Source organism: Gallinula chloropus (assembly GCF_964237585.1).
Source record: "Gallinula chloropus genome assembly, chromosome: 10".
Taxonomy (NCBI): Eukaryota; Metazoa; Chordata; class Aves; order Gruiformes; family Rallidae; genus Gallinula; species Gallinula chloropus.
Window position 1 is genome coordinate 13910358 of NC_140095.1, and position 15572 is coordinate 13925929.

The 15572-nt window shown below is 60.3% G+C and overlaps 1 protein-coding gene across 1 annotated transcript; it reads right to left on the minus strand.

The window, feature by feature from the left end:
- Window positions 1–5555: 5555 nt before the first annotated feature.
- Window positions 5556–14323, minus strand: CCDC69 (coiled-coil domain containing 69; the record flags this gene model as incomplete). The annotated part of the gene is made up of 9 exons (XM_084268770.1): window positions 5556–6842; window positions 7007–7104; window positions 7354–7473; window positions 7852–7953; window positions 8201–8274; window positions 8449–8518; window positions 8743–8897; window positions 9300–9369; window positions 14276–14323. 9 exons carry the CDS (start codon window positions 14321–14323, stop codon window positions 6674–6676), a joined length of 906 nt encoding a protein of 301 aa, XP_084124896.1. The 3' UTR covers window positions 5556–6673.
- Between the last annotated feature and the right edge of the window lie 1249 nt (window positions 14324–15572).

Sequence of the window (15572 nt, forward strand, 5' to 3'; positions counted from 1 at the left end):
TTCCCTGGGCGTGGATGGGAAATGTTCTTCCCTGACTCTCTGCAAAGCCAACATGGGGTGTGTGTGTGGGGGGAACAGCCCCCCAAACCTGCTTAAGGTGGGAAAGTCCTGACTGGGGCTCTGCAAGGAACATTTGTGCTGGCACAGAGCCGGGGGGAGGCAGCTCACTGCCCACCCAGCCTGCCCTCCCGTGCTGCAGACACGGGGATGAGGAGACCTTGCAGCTCAACCTGAGCAGAGATGCAGGCGCGATGCTCCTGGCAAGCTGCACGCTGCCTGCAGCGCACCGGGGCCGCTTCCTCCCCCTCTCCTGCTTCACCTCCACCCTCTGCGGCGGGTGCAGACGCTGCAGAAGGGCTGGAGGAGCTGGCAGGGCTCCCCAGGAGCTGCAGGGAGCAGCATCTGTGCTCTGGGTGATACCAGCAGGAACAGATAAAACCAAGGGTCCCCTCAAGATGTTGAAGGCTGCTGGCATGTAACTTCTCAGGCATCCAAACCCTGGTGGTACCCCCCTGCCTGGAGCATCTCTCCGCTCAGCCTCACCTGTCCTGGGCAGTGGGGACCCTAGGCTGGGTTTGAAACACTCAGGGGTTGGTATGCAGCTGTGTTCACCCCCACACCCCAGGGGGCTGGGGGCACCCTGGGAGGAAGAGACCCTTGGGGCCAGCTAGCACAGGCTGCTCCTTCATGCCCTGTTGTTTCCTCAGGGCAATGTTCTCTTGGGCAGGCGTTGGTGTCTGGAGACCTCGCTCATGTGAGGCAACGTGGGTGACAAGTAGGGCTTTGTTTCCCCTGCACTGCAGGACAACAGCCCTGTTCTCCTGGTGTCCCTGGCTGTGTGATGGTGTGCTGAGCCCCCCTACCCCAGAGGGGTAGTGCAAAGTCCAGCTCATGGGGTGCACCAAGATGTGGGGCTGCCCCAAACAGCCAGGGGAGCCTTACAGCTGGAGCACACAGCTATGCTCCCTTCTTTGGTCCTGCATAGCTGGTGTCCCCTTCCTCCCCTTCTTGCAGGATAAAGGATGTGCCAAACTACATTGCAGTCCAGGAGGCTTTTGCCCTGTCAGCTGACTCAACCTGAGCACTATCTACAATAAAATTACAGTTACCTTCTCATCCCAAAGCACCAACTCTCTTCAGAGCCTGGACTTGCTTTCTTCCCAGGGTACTGAGTGTCAGCCAGCTCCCACTATGGCTTCCCCAGCTCCCCTCCCTAGTAGGAACAGCACTACAAACCAGTTGGTATGGGGCCTGTGGGCACTTATATGCTTTACTGGCCCTGAGCAGCCTCACCTGGGACCCCCACCCACGCAGCCCTGGGCCCTATTTAAGGAGGTCTGGAAGGTGTTGTGGGAAAAACCTTTCTGCATAGATTTCCCATTGTGAATCCCTGAGTGGTGGTCACTGGAGAAGGGCCAAAGAGGGTTTAAGAGGGGGAGAGTGCACTGGGAGCTGCCTGGTGCTTGTCCTGCCCATCAGCTGGAGCTGGAGCAGCTTCCCCAAGGGATGGCTGGAGTGAGTAGTTTGTTTGCAGAAGGGGAAAGTTATCAGGGCATGATGCCCTGGGTGGGACTGGTGCTGTGCAGTGTTGGGGGGTGAGGGCAGCCTAGCCAGCCCAGCCTCTGCCTGTGGCTCTCTGGCCCCCAGGCGACACAGTATTTCTCCTGGAAGTTGGGGCTCCCTGTGCCATGAGGGGTTACAGCACCTCATCCTGTGCTGGGTGCTGCCCCAGGCTCTGTACCACAGCAGGGACCGTGTGGCACTCTGATCCTTGGTGCTGCTGGGATGTGCTGTGGGTGAGGCTTCCCAGCCTTGGGAAGTAGCAGATGATGGGATTTCTGGGGATTCCCAGTAGCAGGTTATGGGATTTGGAAGCATTGCTTTCCTGTGGGGTAACCTGGGGGTAACACCACCTCCCCTTGCCTCAGAACAAGGTTATACTGGAGCTATAAGACAAGTAGGAGCCACCCCCAACCCCTTCCTCCTGATTGCCCTGCTTGGCCAAAATCTCTCAGCACTTCCTTGCAAACCCTGTTGCTCCCTGCTTGGCTCCCTCTGATTGAGGAGAGCAACCAAGCCCCTTGGCATGCCACTGACAGCCCAAAGCTGGAGGAAGTGGCTGGGTCTTTGGTGGCACTGTGACCACAGGATAGCAGGCTGGGGTGTCTCAGCGTGCACAGGACTCTGGGTGAGCATGGACATCACCGATACCCTCATCTGATGGTGAGGGAGGTGACTATCTTGAGAAGGTCATGGGCTGGGAGGGAGCTCCCCTGGCACCCAAAGAGGAGCACAAGGCAGGATGGCACCTTCTGGGTTCTTGCCTTCTCCCCAGTCTCCTTGCTCTGCAGCCTCCTGAGGTCTGTGTTCCCCATGCCGTGGATCCTGTATACAATGGCTCGAGATGGGCTCCTCTTCAAACCTCTGGCCAAAGTTAGTCACTGTCAGTGCTCAGGGTGGCCACACTGGTGTCTGGAGGAGTGGCAGGTGCGTGAGCGATTGGGTTACCCCTTAACCTTGAGTGGGGCTTGGTTGATGTCCTCTTTCAGCAGCAAAATACAGACCTCCTGGTTTGCCAGCATCGCTCTGAGCAGCATCTCTCCACCTAGAGCGAGGTCCCCTCACTGTGGGTGAGGACCATGTGGCCTTGATGCTGCCCCAGGCACTAGTTCAGCCCCTCTGAGCTGCCAGGCTGGAGGTGGTGGGATGCTGTGCACTACTGACCAAAGCATCACCAGCTTATTGAGGTGTTTGGGTCCTCTTGCAGTGGATGTTGGGGGAGCTAGAGAGAGCATGGCTGAGTGCAGCAGCAGTGCTGCCAGCCCTGCTGGGAACCTGAAAGGACTTCTTGTCCCTGCAGCCCTCCTGGCCCTCCTCTTCGACCTCAAAGCCCTGGTTGACACGATGTCCATTGGCACGCTGCTGGGCTGCTCACTGGTGGCTGGCTGTGTGCTGCTGCTCAGGTGAGACCGCTGGGGACATGGGACAGGGCTCACCCAGCCTCTGAGGTGGGCAGTGCCCAGGGCAAGGCCCTAGCCTTGCTGCACTGCAGGTGCACACTCAGGTATCTTGGCTCCTCAGCACTCGGGATGTTCCTGTGGAGAAGCCCCTGGCCAGGCAGCTCTGGTGGGACCGTCCCAAACAGCCACCCCACCAGCCCACCCCACGCTCCTCTGCTGCGGTGGCCTGGGCTCTGGCAGCTGTAGGTACGCCCAGGAGCGAGGGGTGGGCTTTACTGGGAGCTGGCGTGGGGACACCCCTGGGGAGCATTGCTGCTGTAGGCTCCTGCTCACTGGAAGCCACCCAGCCGCGGGACACAGGCAGGGTCTGCCCGGCTCCCTCCTGCCCTCTCCTGACCGCCAGCGGGACCCCGGGAAGCTCCTGCTCCCTCCACTTCCCAGGCTGGAGAGAAGGGATGCACGCACCCACCACGACGAGTTACCCAACCCTCTGTCCCCTGGATGTCCAGTGTCCCTCCCACCGCGGCAGCCTGGGCGCTGAAGCCGGGAGAGGGATGGGGCTGCCCTGCCGTGGGTCCCTCCGCAGCCGCCCTGCTCTGTGCCGTGCGCTGGCTGAGCAGTGCCGGGCTGCTGTGCCTCCGGGCTGGGGGTGCCTGGTGCATCGCTGCTCTGGCCCTGCCTCTCCTGGGGATCCTGGCAGCAGCTCTGCTCATCTGGAGGCAGCCTCAGAACCGGCAGAGAGCATCCTTTATGGTGAGCACGAGGCTTGGCTCTTGGGGACTGACCCCAGGGAGAAGGACCTGGGGGATGGGGAAGAGGGGAGTGCCCCAGCCCCGGGGGTAAATAAAGGGGAGGTGTTGGGGAGGTGTTCCTTCTGCTTCAGGTCAGGCAGACCTTGGCTGCATCCGTGTTGAACATGTTGAACAATGCTGCTGGAGGAATCGGGCAGCTCACAGGGTTTCCTTAGGGATGGAGGGCTGCCTGGCTTTCCTCCCTGTCTCTCGCAGGCAAAAGGGGCATCTCCTGAGCCCAGCACCTGCTGCACAAATTGGAGCTGCTCTTTCAGTAAAAAGAAACCCAGTCCTGACACCCTGGATTTAGTGGTCTACTCCCTCCCTCTTAAATCCCACTGCACCTTCTGTCCTGGTGCAGGACCTGTCAACCAATCCACCTTCCAGTCACCTCTCTCCAGCTCCAGTCCCAGCTCAGGTCTCTGAGCCTCACAGCCAGCCTGGGTGGCAACTAGCCAAAGCAGCAAAGAGCCCAAGTGGGCTGTGAAACCCCTCCCTGGGGGCTGTCCAGTAGCTCTGGGTTAAGACCTGACCCTGTTGTCTTGTGCTTTGTCCCTGCAGGTTCCCTGCCTGCCATTCCTGCCACTTCTCAGCATCACCATCAACAGCATCCTGATGGTCTGGCTCAGCGTGGCTGCCTGGCTGCAGTACCACACTCAGGCCCCAGGAGCTGTTTTTCTCCTGAGTCTGAACCTCCCTGAGGACCCCGAATCCTCGCAGCGATCCCTTTGCTGAAGGAGTCTGGAGAGGATAAAGCAGAGTTGCTGCTGTTACTGGGTTGTGGGGTTTTCTTTCTTTTGCCTTTGGAACCTCTCCCTGCAGCATCCCAACTCGCCCCTCAGCTGCCCTAACCCTCCGTGCCCTGAGACAGGCAGAGCTGACCTGCCTGTCCCCCACCACGACTGCCAAGGCACTGCCTGGGCTGGGCTTTTTTCTTCCTTCCTGCAGACAAGTCCTTTTTCTGGACTCATTTATTCCTCCTCCTCCCCCTCCTCTTTCCCAAAGATGGGCACATTCCTCTGGGTCCCACGCAGGATCTGTCTCTGGGGGTAAGGATGCAGTGCCAGGTGCCCAGAGCAGGAGCTTGAGAGCCTGCACTTTGTCAGCCCCATCTCCCTCTGCTTGAACCATCCTGCCCCCTGCAAGCCCAGTGAAGCAGGACCCCCCCTGCTTTGGTGCTGTAGCACCTCGTGCACCCCCACAGCCCCATGGCTGCTGTGCAAAGCTGGAAGCTGCCCCACTGCTGCTCCTCAGAGCTGCAGGGAAGGATGGAGCAGTGGGTGCTCCGGGGTGGGGGGGGGGGATGCTGGTCTGACATACTGAGCATCCCATGGGTTTCCCACTCTAGGCATCCCATGGAGGTGCTTGGTTAGGAGCTGGACCCTGTGCAGACCCGAACCCCCGCTGCCTCCCTGGCTGCCTTGCTGAGCTGGTATTTTCCAGATAAGGACTGGCACAAAGGACGGAAGCAGCTCTTGCATGAGGAGGGTAGGGGAAGCCCATTGAGATGAATGAAGTGTGGGAAGGAGCCAGGGAAGGGGGGGGACGGGGATGGACACACAACACTGGCAGCAGGGGCCTCGTTTGGGGCTCCCTCGTTGGGGCTTCATGCTCCCCCCTTCACTGTCCTCCCCCTGCCCAAGGCACCGCATGCTCTCACTGCGAGATGCTCCTGTGCCCCTCCCCAAAAAGAGACACAGGATCCTCGAGGCTGCTGCTGCTGCCTACAGCTCCTTGTAATTGTTACAGCCAGTAGCACGTTGGCCTGGTACCCACACACCTCCCAACTAAGCAGTCCTGGGGAGGGCACAGGCCAGTGACAGTCCCATCACGCATGTGTACCCAGTGGAAAGTGCTTGTTTGCATCCAGCCCCGACCTGTGGCTGTGCTGGCAGCATCTTCCCCAGCAAGGATGTACTGGCTTGGGGCAGGGAGGGATGTGATTTGCTGGCAGCCACTACTGCAGGCTGCTTCCCGTTGGGAGGATGCTCTGGTGCCTGAGTGCACGCATCCAGGCGTGCAACATCTGCTGGGCTTTGTGGGGAGAGGATGGGGCTGGTGGTGCTGCTGATGGACAGCAGGGATGGGTGTCTGTGTGGCAGTGAGGAGGGGCACACCTGGGCTGCAGGAGCAAACCCTGGGAGGCGTTTGTGATGGAGGAGGTGAAGGGAGAGGAGGGAGTAGGTGGGACTCCTGCCTGGGCCCCCTCCCCAGGGAGCGAGGCAGGGCCTGGCAGGGGAAGCCCTGCTTTCTCTGGAGTGGGTGGCAGCGGCTTGGATCAGCCTGAGCAGGAGGCCACCCCTGAAACAGGATGAGCTTATATGGTCTATAATGAGAGCACTGCTGAGGTGGCAGGTATACCCAGCTGCATCCATCCCTCCTGCCCATTGCTGCTGCCCTGTGGAAGCCTCCACAGCTCAGCCCTGAGCTTGGCTACCTGCCTCAATCCCATCACGTGCCCAGTGCCCTCCTCATCCTCCTGGTGCTTGTCCCCAACCTGTCCCAGGGAGTGTCCCATCTTCCTGGCCTCCCACCCCTGGGCAGCACTGATGCAGGTCATGCTCAGAGCCAAGCGCTGGGTCGGATCCAGCCCAATGCATGTCTGCGTGTCCTGGCTGACTCCTTTTACCCCTGGAAAGCCCCCCCACAGCCTCCCACCAGGGGAAGGGGTGCAGGGATGGCATGGGGAGGGGGGCAGTCAGGGTGCTCCTGCAGCCCTGTGCGGGCTGGGGAAAGGCAGGTGCGAGTGTCCTGTGAAATGCTCCATCGCCCTGGTTGGACGGGGCCACCCTGAGGGCTTGGCCAGCCTGGGGGCCTGTCCTGGCAGCGGGGGCCACTTGTGAGTGCAGCCCTGGGCTCCGGTACCCAGAGGAGACCCCCCTCAGCTCCCGCCGGCCGCGCACGGTGCCGGTCAGCAGCACGCTACGTAGCGATGAGGGGCACCTCGCCGGCAGCGATGGGGAAGGGGGAGCCGTCCCCCCCGTTGAGCACTCGGTACAGCAGCTCCTCCTTCTCGTGGTGAGCCTGTTCCCGCAGCTGTGCCTCCTTCTCCAGTGCCCCGCGGGTGGCCAGGAGCTCCTCCGACAGCTGCCTGTGGGAGAACAGCACGTGCTGATGGAGCTGCTGGGCAGTGCTCCTGCAAGCCCCTTCTGCTCCCTGCAAAGCTGCTGGTGGCACTGGCTGCCACCTCTCTCCCCGCTGGAGATGCCACCTCTGCCCTAGGAAGCTGGAGGGCACCATGGGAGTGGCACTTACCTCGCCATGACCAAGTGGTTCTGGGTGCGAACCTGCAGGTCCTCGTTCTCCTGCTGCAGCGTCTTCACCTTCTCCTCCAGCAGAAGGTTCCTCTCTGCCTAGAAGGGGAACACGAGTGTGAGGAGGAAGCTGGGAAGTCCCTCTGAATCCCTACCCCCCCATCTTGGTTTGATGGGAGCACGGTGGCATTGTACCCATGTCCCCTCCCCACCCCAAGAGAGGAACTGGGTTCCCTCCAGCTGCAATTTCTGGACATGATTCGGGCAGGAAGAAAAGATGGGCAGAGGAAAGCCCAACTGTGACACCCCCAGCCCAACTGTGACACCCTGAACCCCATTCCAACCCACCACAGTCTCCAGGTTCAGCAGCTTCCTGTCCAGGCTGTGGATGTGCTCGTTCTTCATCTCGATGACGAAGTGCAGGCTCTCGAGCTCCTGCTCCCAGAAGGGGCTGGGGCTCCCGTGCTCCTGTGGGGCACAGGGGATGTGGCAGCTGCAGCGGGGTGGGTGCTTGAGGCATCTGACAGTTCACTTTCCCGCTCCCCAAAACGCGCGGTCTCAGCTGGGGCCCTGCATGGCCCGGGGTAGGTTTGTACACACTAGCCACCGTGTTTTGCTCACTGGTTGTGTTCAAGACAGCCTGGCAGCCTGTGCACCTCCCAGGGATGGGGCTTTGCTCTCCCCTTCAGCTGTCCTGTGCGCTGCTCCCCACCCCCCAGCTCCAGCCCCAGCCCCCTGCTCTCCATGTCCATGAGAGAAGCACCCCTGGCTTTGGGCAGCACCCCAGAGCAGGCTCCCTCACTGACACCCCTCTGCAGAGGCCACCAGTCCCGCATCTCCCTCTACCTGGATGTGCCTCTTGTAGTCTGTGCTCAGAAGTGACTCCTCCACACGCTTCATCCTCTCCTGAAAGGACTTCAGCTGGGAATTTAGTGCTTGGATTGTCTCCTAGGGCAGCCAGGGAAGAAGCAGGATGGGATGTGTCAGATTTCTTCCTGAGCAGGGGTACTGCTGAGCTACAGCACCCAGATAACCCCAGGGCCAGAGGAGCTTGTGTAGTCCGTGGTGTGCGTGGTCCCTGGGCACACCAGGGACCAAAGTGGCCACTGAAGAGCTCAGGGCACTGTGACAGAGCCAGCAAACAGTCCTCAAGCCCCTCATGAGCACCCTCCCCCAGGTATTTCCCCATGGGTACCTGTAAGGCTGCCTGGGACCTGTGGTGGGATTCTGCCAGCAGCAGCTTCTCCCGCTCATGTGCTCTCTGGAGCTCTGCAAGAGATGAGAACTGAGCATCACCGATGCAGGGACACTGAGGCAGGGAGCCCCATCTGAGGCCTTCAGTGCCACTGAGCAGAGGGCAGCATCCCCCAAGCCGGCTGGCATGGGGTGGTGGGGGTGACTGGGTGGGGGGGCTGCAGCGAGCCCAACTGCCCTGGCACACACCTTGCAGGGTCGCTGTGTGCTCCCTCCTCAGGGCCTTGAACTGCTCCTCCAGCTCTTTTCCCTTTTCCACCTGGAAAGCAGGGAGATGATGAACCCCCCCATGTCTGACCCAGAAGTAAGGGATGCTCTGGCCCTCCCCATCACCCGTAACTCACTGCCAGACCCACACCACTCCAGGCTTCCTCACCCCTTCCCAACCCCTTCCTTACACCTTCCTTCTCCTGAAAATGGGAGAGCCCAGCCCAGCGTGTGCCAGGTCTGTGACTGCTGCCTGGGAATCCCAGCAGCACCCACCTGGTTGGTAACATCCTGGGTGATACTCGCAGTGCCTGCCCGGCTGGCATCCCGCAGCCGCTCCTCCTCCTCCTCCTGGCCTTGGAGGAGTCTCGTGCCCTCTGTCCGCTTGTCTGCCTTCTCCTTCCCATCCTCAGGTGACAGGACAGCGTTGGCTGCAACACAAACACGGCTGAAACACCCTGCTAACAGGGCTGCCTGGATGTCCTGGGCAGCTGCTCTGCCAGCGCCGTGGCCACGGTTCAGCCCCTGTCCTCAGCCCACCAGACAAATACCTGCCCCCCCCCACCTCTCTGGTGCAAATTTGCACTAATTGGGATGGTGCTGGCACGCTTGGAGAGGACACAGCACCTTAGGTGTCCTGCCCTGGGGACAACCTGTCTGCTTAAGTGGATGGGATGCCATGGTCTCTGGGATGCCATGGTGCCTGCCCACCCACATCAGTGCCATGCAGAGGCTGCAGCCATCATCCCCATCCTCTGGGGTCTGTCCCACTGCTTGCTTAACATCACACTGAGGAAGTGCAGTGAGGGGACAGACACACATTTTCTGCTCACCATTCTTTGTGTTCAAGGCTGTGAGCTCCTGGGAAGCTGGTCCGCTCTGCTGCTGGGCTTTCAGCTGTCTCTGGCAGAGAGAAGAGGGGGCTGGAGCAGGGGGGGGATAAAAGGGGGAGCAGGTGGCTGCAGGCAGAGGACACCCTTGCCCCAGGCACCCTGTCCTTCAGCCCTGCTAAACCACAGGTGCTGGAGCAGCAGTGGTCCCTCCCCAGCCGCTGCCCCTCTGGCAGCCCCAAGCACCCACGGGTGCGTGCTGGCAGGCAGCCCAGAGCTCTCGCTGCTTCCCTGCACCCCAGACACTGGTACTGGTGCAAAATAAACTCTGGCAGCAAAATCTTTGTTGGGGGAGAGCGGGCAGCACTTTGCAGGGCCCTGGCTGTGGCACTTCATTACCACCCTCCTCCTGCCCTGTCCCCAGGGATGCTCAGGGTCAGTCTGATCCCTGGCACCTTGCAGCATCCCCCACTGCTGCTTCACACAGCTGCGGTGGGATGCAGCCCGTGCCGGGGGCAGGGGTGAGAAATGAAAAACAGCCATAAATCAGAGGCGATGCCGACCCCGTGCAGGGCTGGCGGGAGGCGCGGGCTGGCGGCGGCGCAAGCGATGACCTCAGGAGCGCAGGAATGTGCTGCTCAGCCCCGCGCACTCCCGCATGCTCCCACTGCTGCCGCGGGGGTGATATAACCCAGAGCCGGGAGCTGCCTTCAGCAACACAGCTCGGCGGGATGCCTTCCAGCCCTGCGTGAGTTTAATTTAGTCTCTTGGAGGGGAGGAGGGAAAAGAAAAAAAACCACATGGATATATGGCTGTATTTTTATCTGTCGCTGAAAGGTAGGAGCAGAGCTCGCCTGCTCTCACAGCTCCAGCTCCCCAGGGTAAAGCAAACCTTGCCCCTGATGCCCATCACCAGGATGTGCTTCTGGGCAGTGATGCGGATGTAGTGCGGGTGAGGGAATCCACCTGTAGACACGTTGCTGCTCTCCAGCCCCCAGAAAAGCTACCCCTAAAAATACCAGTCCCTAACAAAACCATCCCTGCAGCCTGTGGGGAGCCAGGCACCCCGTTGTGCCGGCTGCTCCCCATCCCGGCCCCGCTGTCACAGCAGCGTGGCCAAACACAGGCCAGATTAGGGAGCCTGGCTTGGGAAGAAAGCAAAGCAAAGCAAACAGGCATCCCTGCCTCCGCCTCCCTTGCAGCCCCCCTTCTGAAGCTGGAGGGAAGCGGTTGCCAGAGAGCAGGATAACTCGGAGCCTCTGGGAAGCCCCAGCTTTATCTTCCCTTCTATGGCGAGAGCGGCTGTGGCGCTCAACGCGGCGCAGGCGGCGGGGCGAGTCGGCACCAGGCAGGCGGGATCCACGGGGCTTGTTCTCCTTGTTGACACGGTTCACCCTGCAGACACGGGGTGCCCTGGGGTGCTGCTGAGCCCCAGCAGCCCTGCCTGCAAAGGGTCCCCAGGCTGCTGCCCCCCCAGCCCACCTCATCCCCCAGCTATTTCATGTGTCCCGTGATGGGATTTGGAGCCTGGTGATGGGCGGGTGGGTGAGAGTCAAGGCATCACAGGAACTTCAGAAGTACACACATACCCCCACCCCACCCCTCATTTTACTGCGACAAAGGAAAGGCTGTGCAAGGGGCCCATCCTGCCATGGCAGGGGTGCACAGCCCCCAAGGGTTTTGGATAACATGGGCCTTGCCGGGAGCAGGATGCTGGTACCATCTCCAGAAACAACCCCCAAACCTCACCTGCCCAAACCCACCCACCTCCACCACGATGCCCAAGGACAGAGAGCTCAGGGTGGGTCACCCCTGATTCCCCCCCACAGCAGGGAATTGACCCCAGCGCGGATCTAGGGCACTTCCACCTCTCCCCCATGCCCCAAACCCAGCGGGATGGGGCCACTCAGGGAAGGATGGTTGGAGATAACTCAGAAATGGCTCAAGGGAGCAAGAGGTACCTGGTATACAAAGCTAAATCCCTGCCCTGAGGCTACGAGTGAGGCACCTTTCCTACTTCCAGGAGCAACTAAAACAGTGTCTGGAGCTCATTTTACTCCTGAGCACTCAGTTGCTCTCTGGGATGAGATCTCCACCATCAAAAACAGGGGTGAAAAGCAAAATATAGCCGAAAACAGATGCAGAGGCACCTTCTGCTGCCACTTCCAGAGTGGTACCCACATCCCTGGGATTGCCCAGTGCATTCTGCAGGGCCAGGAGAGGGTCCCAGTGTCTGTAGCATGCACAGGGAGCGGGCTGGGGCTGGAATGGCTTTGGCCCAGGCAAGAAGCAGCCCGAAATGTCCCACAGGTGCCAGGTCACCAGCAGCGCTGCTTCTCCTGTGAGGTCTCAGAATGGAGACCTCTGGCCTTGGCTTTGAAGAGGCTCATGCCAAAAAAATACCTTCTAGCTCTAAACCAAAAATAAATAACATAAATCCATGTTCTTAGCACTAAATATTTCTAGTGGTCTGGAGCAAAACTCCTCATGGATGGATTGCAGGTTCCCAGCAGAACCTGAGGCACCTCAAAAGGTGCCAGAGGAGGGGAGCACCTGCTTGGAGGCAGCAGGCACAGTGCCCCAGTTGCTGCAGGCTCTGCTGCAGCTTTTAGCCTGAGGTGGGGTTTAGAACTCTATTTTTCTTCCTCTTTTCCTGTTTTACAAGTGTGTGAAGCAACGAAACCGTGCAACATTACAGTCAGCAAATGAAATCACAATAAGGCAGGAAACGAGCATTTAAATCCCATTTAAATCCCAAGGCTGCTCCTGGGGACCAGGTTTAGCTCTGTGGCCCTGGAAAAGGGAGACAGGATTGGGCCAACGGCCCCAAAACCTCCTCGGGGCCTGCAGCGGATGCTCAGTGGTGCCAGCACAACACTGGTGCAGCTCTGTGAGACCTGTTTTTGAGGCAGCTGCTGTTTTTCCTCTGCTTGAGGGTGTTACGAGATGACTATCACCTCTCACACAGTCAGAGCTGGGCCACAGACCATTCACACATCCTTCACAGCACCAGCAGCCCTGTGCTTTGCGTTCTGACCTTTCCCTGGCTCCTGCTGCTACATATAGTTCCTATATCTCAAAAATAAATCCAACCCAGCCCTGGAAGGCGGCCAAGCCTCAGCCCTTGTCTTTTGGGAAGGCGTTTTGGCCTTTCTCACGCCAGGAGCATGGCTGAACAGCAAGCAGTGATGGTGAGGGGACCAGCAGAGCTGAGACAGGATAAAAACCCCAGGGATGGTGCCCACAGCTTAGTCTGTGCCTCCTTATCTACCGCAGACCAGTGATGGGGAGCAAAGGCTGCCAAGCCACCTCCCCCAGGGCACGCAGCGGTGCCTGGTATGCCATCCACCCACCACACGCAGCCCGGCTCAGGCTCCCCAAGGTCACCTCCAACCCAGCACCAGCCCCAAAAGCCTCCACAGCACCCAGCCTTGTGATAACCCTCCATGACATGCACTCCAGGTCCACATAGGCTCTCCCCTGGGGTTTGAGGGCTCTCCCCACCCTCAAGCAATGCCAAGGGACCAGCTCTCAAAGTCCACCTATCAGCAGCAGGAAGATGAAGGTGTCCCACCCTGCTTTTTGGTACCAGGGACAGGAGAGCGTAGGCAGAAGTGGCTCTGCGCCTGCCCTCACCCCTTTTTTGTCATAAAGGGGATTTTCGGTGCTGCTTTCAGGATGAACTTGTGCCTTAGTCAGAGCAGCAGGGCTGTTGTACGGGGCACGACTGGTGGAGAGCAGTGCTGGGAGGCTGAGCAGGGGCAGCACGGGCAAGTGCAGGAAGGGAGGTGTCTGTGGGCAAATGACTCTGACTAAAAGTGTGCAGCTCACAAGACCTGGGGCCTGGGGGGGTCTGTTTGTCCCTCTCCCAAGCCCCTTCTTGTGAGCTCTTGGAATCACAAACTGGCCCAGAAGTGTCAGATCTTATGACATGGGGTGTTTTTTTCTTCCCTGAGAAGCAGCCAAGCCTGCAAGTGCTGTAAATAAAGGCACTCGCTGGCTCAGGGGCTGTGCAAGCTCCACGCCTGCTCCCCCCCGCCCCACCACCCCCCATACCCCCCACCCCCCCCCGCCCCCCCGCCCCGTCCCAGCAGCGGGTTGTGCTTCAGCCGCGTGGTGCGGGGTGGCCGAGCTCTCGCAGCTGCCTCTGCACAAGGGCTGCTGCCCGTGTCGGGGTGTGTGCCAGCACCGTGCGGCATTTCCAGCGTGCCTCCTGCCCTCGACACCCTCCCAACGACCCCGGCCTGCCAACACGGGTACACACAGCACATCCCACCTCCCCAAACCGCTCCCAGGCTGATGGGGAGGTGTGAGAGAGCAGCACAAGCGCATCACAAAGTAGTCATTAGCAGCGGAGAACTTCTCTGCACCCAGATCTGCCGGGGATCCCGAGCGCTCCCTGACAAAAGCATTGCCTTTGGCACATTGGGGGACCTGGTGCAAAGGGGGAGCCGGTGCAAGGAGGGGACCCAACTTTTGGGACAGGGAAGGGGATGCTGTGGGAGTACGGCAGAGATCTAACTAGGGGAACCCATCCTTCTCCTACAGAGCACTTCCTACAGGCACGTACCCCCCCCATGCTGCACCCCCCTTTGCTATGGGCTTCTCCCCGATGTGGGGGCTCTGCCCCTGTGCCCGGAAGGGAGCAGGAGCGCTCAGCAGGGCAGGTGGCTGCTTACTCCCTCTGTGCCTGGTGCAGCTCCCTCGCCGCACTACCGGTGGGGTACCGGGCCACGGGTGGGGTACCGGGCCACCGGAGGGGTACCGGGCCACGGGGGTCAGCCCCACTGCCCAGCCCCACCGCCCCGCTCCCCCGGGCGGGGGGGGAGGGGTCCCCAAAGCGCGTTTCCCCCCCGCAGCGCAGGCAGGGCTCCACGCAACCCCCTGCCCGCCGCGAACCCCAGTTCCCCGCACACTCCAGCCCCACGCAAGCCCCGACCCCACGCAAGCCCGGCCCAGCAAACCCCCAGAGCCGTTACCTTGCCTCCGGCGGGGCAGCAGCGCAGGGCGCTGCCGGTGCAGCCCATGGAGCCCCGTCCGGGAGCCCGCTCAGCCGCGGGGCGCGGAGCGCTGCATCCCCCGGCGAGAGGCTCCCGCTGCTCCGCGGGACGGGACGGGACGGGATGGGACGGGATGGGACGGGACGAGCCGCCCCAGCTGGGGATGGCAGGCAGAAATGAGAAAAAAAAAAAAGCAAAGTAAAAGTTCCCGCAGCTGCTGACAGGCAGCGCCGGGAGAGGGTGCTCTGCACCCCCGAGCCGCGGGCACGGCCCCCGGCCGCAGCCTGCCCGCCCCCGGGGCTGGCCCTGGGCTCCCGGCGGGGCTGCTCCGGCCCTAGGGCCCCGCCACCCCGGGGTGTCCCCGCCCTAGGCTCGGGATGCTTTGTCCCAAGCAGGGTAGAGGCATCCCCCCGCCCCGGGAATGCTCCATCCTTGGTGGAGGGGAAAGGGGAGTGGAAGCCCTTCACCGGGGCTGGGGTGCAGCTGGAGCTGAGCTGCTTCAGGGGGATGCCGGTGGTGAACCCACCCCATTCCCCTGGGAGAAGGGCAAAAGCAGGATCAATCCAGGCTACTGGCTTCACCCCATGAAGTTTCACCTCGCACTGAGGTAGTTGTGTAAATGTGGTGGGTTTGGGGTGTTTTTTTCTGGCAAGAGCTCTGTTCTGGGGGTAGCTGTGATGACTGGAGGGGACTTTCAGTGTGGTCCATACTGCCTGGGGGACTGCATCCTGACAACATCCATCTTGAGCATCCCAAACACCCCAAATGCCAAGCCTGGAGGCAGTGTGCCCTTTTTTCCAGGAGGAAGTCCTGCACTTTGGGAATGGGTCCTGAAGAGGTGGGGAACCACATGGCTTTGAAAGTGTCCCATCTAAAAATTAATGGGAGGAAACACAAGTTCCTCAAAACGTTTTGGGTTTAATGATGGGGTGGGTTTTTTGGTTGTTTTTTTTTTTTTTTTAGAAAAACCCATTACTTTAGAACACACACACTGAGAGGAAAACTCAGTCACCACCACCCAGCACCGCTGAAATAGTGTTTCAACCTGGTCACGAGGCTGTGCCCACATGGAAACACTGCCAGTTTTAGTCAACACCTTTCTATCCTGACATTTTCCAAATATCCCCTGGGAGAAGTCCAAGCAGCCTGTGGCTTGGGGGCTGCCAGCACCCTGGTGTTTTGCTGCTGCTCTGGTACTGGGAAGGGAACTGAGGTGTGTGGCTTGGAGGTGGGTTTTTGCCTGCCTCTGGTGACCTTGGGACAGAGGAAATTGTGA